Genomic DNA, 8,058 nt, shown 5'->3' with positions numbered 1-8,058 from the left:
ATGCAAAGTTCAGTGGTCAGGAGCAAGGAAGAGGGGGGGGGGGGGGTGAGGAGAGGTTAAAAGAAGACTGCGTTGATGGTATGGTAGTTGTTTTTTTCTTTCTCACTTTTCCCAACAACACAATGTATCCAGCTTGGCAACCATTAAGGACGTTTTCCAGCTTCGATTATTGTGGGACGTACTTAGAAGTGTCGAACTGCTGAAAGATGCGCATTCCCTCACGAGGAAACACGAGGCGTACCCGCATTCAGGGCTGAATGTGCATGAACCCGTACAGGGCCTACGGGACTGCCTGGTGCCACTGCCTACGTGGGTGCCCGACAGCTGGGAGCTGGCATGCTCTACCGGCAGCAGCTGGTCGCCGAGGACCCGTGCCTGGGCATCCGACGTCGACAGACGGGGACCATACGGCCCGGCCTGTGCCGCTGCCTCGGAAACGTGTAAGAGTGACTAAATTTAATTCTAGGCTAGTAGCACGTAGCTGCGACGAGTGGTAGGGGAGCATACGTGAACGGCAATATAGGAAGGGCAGGCTTAGAACCACTGGGGTGAGCGTGTGCCCAGAGACAGAAGACAAGACGTCGGCGGCGATCGCAGGAAAAACCACCGGGAGATAATTGGGATCTGAATCATTGCGCCGGCGTCGCTCTCGCTTCCGCGTGGTCTTCGTCGGCCGGCGTTCCTCGGTTTGGCTATAATAATAATAATAATAATAATAATAATAATAATAATAATAATAATAATAATAATAATAATAATAATAATAATAATAATAATTGAATTTTCGGGGAAGGAAATGGCGCAGTATCTGTCTCATATATCGTTGGACACCTGAACCGCGCCATAAGGGAAGGGATAAAGGAGGGAGTGAAAGAAGAAAGGAAGAAAGAGGTGCCGTAGTGGAGGGCTCCGTTATAATTTCGACCACCTGGGGATCTTTAACGTGCACTGACATCGCACAGCACGCCGATTGTCTTTTCGCTCGTTTCGACAAGCGTCATTTTAATTTATTTTCTATTGGTTTCAAGGCCGGCAAAGCTCGCCTAGACAGGGCTCCCTCTAGTTTCTTTTATTGTTAATTTTGTGTTTCCAATCAGATGACTAATAAAAGGGCAGCTGTTGCTCTATCCCGCGCGCTGGTTTTTCGTTTTGTTATTTTGTTTCTCCGGTCACCCTCTCGCCGAGCACTGCGCTTCGAGCTGCAGCTGCCCGGGGAGAGATAGAAACATATAATCAATTAGACCGTCTCACATGGTCGATGCCCTTCACTGCTTCGATAGCGAGCGGCGGGCAGCATCCCGGCGTTTATCTCTTTTTCAATGTCTCTGACGGTAATGCATCTACCCCCCCCCCCCCCCCCTCCTGCTTCTCCCTTCATTCTGCCACCGTTTCCTCGCCATTCACTGTCTCATACTTTTATTCTGGCCCTTTCGATCGCTGACCTTGGACGGGCTTCATCCACGTGGTGGCTCGGGTTGGGCTCCGTATTACGGTTGACGCGTAAAAGGCTCTCAGAAGGTGGGTGGGGCGCATGTCTCCAGTGTGCATCGATGTTCGGTGTTCATCAGTTGCTGTGATGAAAAATGCACCATAGTTTCACGGTTCAGTCTTGCGGTGCCGCTGTACTGCTCCGGAACGCCACATTTTCGACTGTCTAGACCACCAAATAGAACATAACTACTGCAAAGCAAATGAGTCTTTATTTCGGGCAGATATTTAGAAGCTTCATGTCCGCAGTCGTTGTGAAGCAAATTGACGTCTCATGACCGAATGATAACCTTTCCTTTACAAAAATTTATTTAGACAGTCTATATACTACCCATAGACATAAAGTCTATAAAGTCTATAGACTCTCTATAGACAAACCCTAAATAAGTCTTTAGGCAATACAAATCCTATAGACAGTCTATAGACATAGGCAATACAAATCCTATAGACAGTCTATAGGCATTCTTTAGATTTATGGCCTTACACTTTTGGTAGACATTTGTCTATAGACAGTCTTTAGACTATGAATAGACAGAAATATATATCTATAGGAAAGCAATAGAGTCGATCAGAAGTCTAGAGACTGTCTATAAACCATTTTTGTAAGGGTTACCGCCACCCCATGCGGGGGTGCTCGGATGACTGTTCTTTTATTGCTTCCGGGACCGGAACACCGTCCCTAGAGATGTGCCTTAAATCACAAGTGATCTTAGTCCACGAGCGTTCGTTGCGTCCTTTCTTTTTCTTTTCCGCCAGCGGCTGTCGGAGTCGCACTCGTCGAGCGACGTGCTGGGCACGCATCTGGTCCTGACGAGCGAGGCTATGATCAGTCCGTCGACCAGCGACTGGCGCTACGACAGCTCGGACGATGTGAATGGCCAGCCTCCCGTCAAGTGGCGGTCGCCCGAGAGGGTGAGTGTGGCAACTGTAACGGCAGTGTGACCGTACCTGTTCAAGGGTGCACGTCGTGCGAGCTGACAACGCCGACGTTTCAGTGCGTTAGCATTACAATGGTTTGTGCAAGCGGATATAGAGACCGCCGTCACGCGTGACACGTTCGAACCTTGTGACGTCATTACAACCTGCCCATTGGATTTTGAGCAAACTACACACCGTGGCAGGCGGAGGTTAAATTAATGATCTGTCGCAAGAGGTCACTCGGGAAGGATAACCTTATCTTACAAGCTCTGCCGGTGCCTGTGTTTGAAACAGCCACCTGTCGGTCCTGTGACGCATCGCCTAACCGTTGCATCGCTGCTCCAGCAGTGGTGGGAGGGCTCCCAGCGATCTATGAATGTAAAGCAGAGAATGACCAATTCCGCATATATGGGCATTAACCCATTAACGCAATGGCGAAATATCCTTTAGACGGTGGTGGCTGTGAAAAACATTTTTTGCGTAGTATAGGTGGGGAGAGCCTCACTTGGAGCTCTGTGCACTATGTGGCATCATTAGTCCGAGACGCCATTTGACGACACCGCCGCCCGTGTCCTCGCGATTAAGCCCTTTTGAGCTTGTAGGTCGGAACAGCCGAGCGGAGTCGCCTCCCAGTCCTCTTTAGTAGAGTTATTACACCCTACCCTTAATGCGGGGCTTCAAGAGAATCAGCAGTAGCATAAAATGCTAACGAATTGAAACAGTCCTCTGAGGACTGCTTAAAGTTTGTTTTTTAAATTGTCATGCCTTGCTGCAGGCATGTGTCCTGTCTCACTTGAAATGTGCATGCTTGTGGAAGACAGCTGGCGCGACCGGAAATTAGGAAGGACTGTGATTACCTCGAACAATGAATTATATATCGTGTTCAGTCCCGGGCGCCATCTCCTTTGCTGCGCTAGTGAAGAAGACGACCAAGTGCGGCCGCGCGCTCGCGTTTGGAGTACTGAGCTCCATTGTTGGCTAGACAGCGCAGTAAGGCCTTTTTCTTCCACCCGCCTCAAGTAGAGTCTGTGGCCACCTTCTCGTTGTTCATCGTAAATATAATGTGCATTGCATTTCTGGTTATTTGTACGGCCCAATTCACAGTTTTCAATTCAATGACGAGCTGTCTCTATGTGGGACAGCGTCGATAGTTCCGCGGCTGTTGAGCTGACTGACTCAAGCTTCAAGTTCCTCAACGCTGCGCTGTGTTGATGAGGTAGAAGTATAGTTTTTAACGTTTGTCAGTAAAATAATGCCTTCGTCGCACTACAAAAAAGAGCTAGGAACGGAGAGAAATGAACAGGATGCGACCCCAACTTGCATCTATCGCACCGATAATTGATGAGCAATCAAGAAACTTACAATCGGAAAGAAAAGAACCCGAATCCATGTGCATGTCCCCGCGGAACGACTCCCGGACTATTTATGTGTGTCAGATCTAGTTATGCCGAAAGCAGGCTGAATCTTGCATCATGCCACTGACGTTGCATGACTCTCAATAGGCACTTGCCTTTAGTAATGGAGGAAAAGCTGACGTTGTCTTCAAACATCAGGGAATGTTTCAGCTTTGAAAAATCATCCTAGGAGATCTTGTCCTGGAACATCAGTAGATTTTTAGGACAGGATTAGGCTTTCAGGTAAAGGTCAGATCAAGACAAGACTATGTGCAATGCTCGTATCGTACAGTATAGCGGCGCGAAGAAGCTGCTGTTGAACAAATCTTTCGATTGTGTTGTCTACTACTTATTGTGCATCCCTCATAGCCCCTTTTGGGACATTAAACCCTATATACTATATACCATACACAGTCGAACATCGCGAGTCACAAACAATAGCCCAGCTGTCCATTCTCAACACTGCCCGAATAGCACCAGTACCTAAGAGAACACGGTTCATCTTAACTACTGGCTGCGATGTTGGAGATGCGTAGCTGCATATTTGTGCCATTGTAGGCGATTTTCTTTGCGCACGACCTATTTCTAGAGTGCTACATCGGTGGTGTCATGGAATGGTAACCGAAGACCGCGGATCATGTTTTGGTATGCGCGACACACCTCCTAGCTACCAGCACCTCCGGGCCCATGTACCGGACACCAGCAGCCGGGTGGCACAATGCAGAAAATGTTCTCATTATGATGAATGTATAGGGGGACGCTAGGATTGATATCACTGATCGAGACTAGCATAAATGTTGCTTTGGCTCATAAAAAATCTTTCAGTCCTTGGATTTCTCGACTGATCAGTTTGTCCATCAATCTAACAGTTGAGTCTGAGATGAACGGGACTTTTCTAAACCTTTTATAGGGACGTGCACTCGAGAGGAAACCTAAAAGAGGTCCTCAAACGTAATTTACACCCAGTCATACTCAGTGAATGCATGCAATGGTGTGCCTTATAGGTTAAAGAAATCCAGCCGGAATGCGTGCAGGTTGTGCGCGAATCTGGCACCTTCCACAAGTCTCTCCGGCTGAGCGCCGTGCGGCGCGCTGCGAGAGTCAAGGCCGCCCCGAAGCCGCCACGGGCAGTCCTCCCCAGCAAGGCCGTGCTTCCGAGTGTAGCCGCTCGGTCCTCCCCGCCGCCACTGCCCAGACACGACAACGCGAGAGCGGCTGCTGCTGAATCTAAGTCACCAGGATCACCTGTCGAAGCCCCCGACTACGCGTTGCACATTATCGGCGACCTATTTCGCGAGCTGGAACACCCGGCTTACTCGGCTCTTCGCCGGCGCCCTGAGAAAGCACGAACTGATTTGGCTGAGTCCCGGCAACAGCTTCCGGGTCAACCGTCGTCTCGTGTGGCACCCCCTGCCGAAGGAAAAGCGATGGGGCCTAGCTTCGCAGCCGCTGCAGAGCATGTACTGAGACAGGGCAGTCCCATCTTACGGGCCGATAAGCGAGCGCCAAGCGAAGAGCCTGTGGGTAAGGAAGCCGTCGCCAAATCGACAGCCAGTGATGCGGCTCTCGCGGGTCATCCACTTCCCGAAGGACAGCCCCTCCCGCCACCCTTACCTACGAAGGAGACCGCCCGACCGGGGCAACCTGGTCTTCCAACGCCCGTCGAGCGACGAGCCGCTTCCAGAGGCTCCTTAGAAGCCGGAGCAGCACATCGCTATCAAGGTGAGCGGCCGCAGCATGACCTGCCTCGACGACAATCGGGAAAGTCGACGGCGCACAAAGCCAAGACCCTCAGGTCTCCCCGCGACTTCGCCGTTTCCCCGAGACGGCCTTCACTCCCACCTGATGCAGGAGGTAAGAACACGCCACCGGACGCTGCTTTTCCCGCTCCGAGCCAGAAGGGTCTTCCAGAGTCGGCCTCGAAGCGACTCGAGGTAACGGAGTCCCTGGCGTCCCCGCCAGATGGAGCGGGCGCGGTATCGCCAAAGGCGCCTGGAAAGAAGACCTCTTCGCACTCCGTGTCGCGCCCTTCACCTCCCAAGGCCTCAGCCGGCCGCAAGACAGCGGGGTCCAGAAAGAAGATGTCAGGAACCGACGACCCTATGCCCCCTTCGGCTCCAGAAGGGACGGACAAAGGGCAAGCGGCACCGGCGAAGACCGCAGTGGCTTCGGATGAACCGCCGCTGCCTCCCAACCAGGAGGTAGCGCCCAAGAAACCGCGGTCTCCAGTCCGTAAGACGCGGCGTGGCACTAAGCCCGATGGCGCAGTGCCAGATAGGAGAGCTCATCTTCAGAAGGCAGGTCACGCCAAGCTGTCCGCAGCGAGGCTCTCGAATGCGGCCTCGTCGGTTGTCGATGCAAGTAGCGCGCCCGCAGTGCCACTGTCTGAAGTGGCGCCCAAGCCGAAGGCCAAGAAGAGCAAGGGCCGCAAACACTCTCAAAAGGGGAAGGCACACCACCACGCTCTTCCCGAGGCGGGAGGATCCAAGGCTCAGGACAACAATGCGGTGGCGGCGTCAGCCGCGGGTGGATCTTCTAAGGTAAGGCTACAGGATTGGAGCGGGAACAGGGATGGTGTGCGTTGAGACGGGCGTAAAACGAGGTACCTTTGGAGGCGTCCACCTACAAAGGTGGTGGAGGTGGAGGTGTCCACCTACAAAGTGAGCCAGTTATGTGCCTTTCTTTTCCGCAAACACTCCTCATAGATGCTTCAGTTCGGGAATAAGGTTTTAGACTGGGAACTTAATTGCTTTGTCCAAGCGGGCCCTGTGCTGCTACGAATATTTGTCGCATCACATCATATAATCGCCTGTGTATTTTTTTAAAAATTCGAATGCAAGAAAGGAGCATAGCCCTCTTTTGTAGCCGTGCGGGAGCGCTCCGTTAAGACGAAATGATTAGCTCATGTGCATTTTACGCGGGTAAAACCACTGCGCCTACAACTAGATCAACTCGGACTCACCCTATTATCTACTAGCCGTCCTGGTTAACTCACTTCGTAGAGTGTTCGCCTCGGACAGTCGGTGGTCTCTGATTTGATTCTCGGGCGAGGAGGAATTTCTCTTCAACTGCGAAGGTTCTGAGGGAGATGCACAGCGTTTCTTTGTATCCGTATGACTTGCGCTGATGTGGATTCTAACGAGTAGCTACTCCCTTAAAACTTTCTCCATGCGAATAAGTAGGGTGGCATCTCTTTGTTTCAGGAAGAGCGCCACTCGAGTCTCTCTTAGGTGCCACGATGACAAAGGCTTTATCGTTCCAGGTGGAGGACTTCAAGAACGGTTGTGACGAGTGCCCCCTCTCTCTCTCAACTCGCAGGCACCGTCCGCAGCACCACAGCCTCCGAGACGGTCACAGCGGGACTCCACGTCCACTGACCCTGCCGGCAAACTCGCCGTTGCTCGTAGTGTCTCTGCATCACAACCTGGTGGCGTGCAGGCAGGGATGCCGCCCTCATCTGCGAAACAGGCGCCTGTCACCGCAAAGCCGCACAATGCCGAAGGCGCCAAGCGAGTCGACGGAGTGGCGGGTTCCGGACGCGGGTCTCTAAAGAATGACCGAGTAGGGATGGAAAGCAGCGCTCCGGACGGCGTACCACGGAGGGCCGAGTCTACAAGCGCTGTTCCCGACGGTCGCAAACAGCGTTAGACGTCTTTGTCTTCGACTTGATGTCTAGACGTCTATTGTTTAGACACTATATACACCACGGTAGTCACCCGGCTGATGCAGCGCAGCGTTTCTGCGCATTGCATCTTCCAGCATGGCTCGGGGGATCCCAAGAAGCAGCGCTCGAAGCCAGCCCGAAGCCTAAGCTCGAAGCGGTGAACGTCAGACCGATAAGGGAAAGCCGCTGCCGGCTCAAGCTTTTAGTGCTGCTTGCATTTTTTAAACTTTCGCGTTGCCTTTTATCCTTGAACTGCCAAGTGCACGTGACTTTAGTGCACTTGCGAATGCGTATTCTTCGTCGTTGGAGCAGCCTTGTTACGCCGCCATTGCTAATCTGCATATCTTGTATCATTGTGCTTCGCTGCAAGTATAGTACCACTAGCTCAGTATGCAGTTTTATGCATTATTCACTTTATCTTAGTGTTAAAGCAGCCTCGAACCGCGCTCAGACTTCACCAGGCTCTGCAACTTATAAGCCTCGTTATCGTGGGTTTGTATTCGCTTTGATGTATGCGCAAGCGTTCGGGGCTTTCTGAAGCATTTTCCGCGACTGCTCCGACGTATTGACGCGCTGCCTTTACTGGAACGCTCA

The 8,058-nt window shown here is 51.9% G+C and overlaps 1 protein-coding gene across 1 annotated transcript; it reads left to right on the top strand.

Annotated features, from left to right (window-relative positions):
* Nucleotides 1-336: 336 nt before the first annotated feature.
* Nucleotides 337-7,853, top strand: LOC144102242 (uncharacterized). Its single transcript, XM_077635551.1, has 4 exons — nucleotides 337-438; nucleotides 2,245-2,400; nucleotides 4,835-6,340; nucleotides 7,119-7,853. The coding sequence occupies exons 1-4, from the start codon at nucleotides 337-339 to the stop codon at nucleotides 7,446-7,448; spliced, it is 2,094 nt and encodes a 697-aa protein (XP_077491677.1). The 3' UTR covers nucleotides 7,449-7,853.
* The last annotated feature ends 205 nt before the right edge of the window (nucleotides 7,854-8,058 follow it).

The sequence above is a fragment of the Amblyomma americanum genome, chromosome 8 (genome assembly GCF_052857255.1).
Source record: "Amblyomma americanum isolate KBUSLIRL-KWMA chromosome 8, ASM5285725v1, whole genome shotgun sequence".
Lineage (NCBI taxonomy): Eukaryota > Metazoa > Arthropoda > Arachnida > Ixodida > Ixodidae > Amblyomma > Amblyomma americanum.
This window is presented reverse-complemented; position numbering and strand designations above follow the sequence as displayed.

Coding starts and splice junctions, on each gene's coding strand:
- LOC144102242 (XM_077635551.1), top strand. CDS start 337: ATGCTCTACCGGCAGCAGCTGGTCGCCGAGGACCCGTGCCTGGGCATC. Junction 439..2,244: donor TGTGCCGCTGCCTCGGAAAC/GTGTAAGAGTGA, acceptor CTTTTCCGCCAG/CGGCTGTCGGAGTCGCACTC. Junction 2,401..4,834: donor AGTGGCGGTCGCCCGAGAGG/GTGAGTGTGGCA, acceptor GAATGCGTGCAG/GTTGTGCGCGAATCTGGCAC.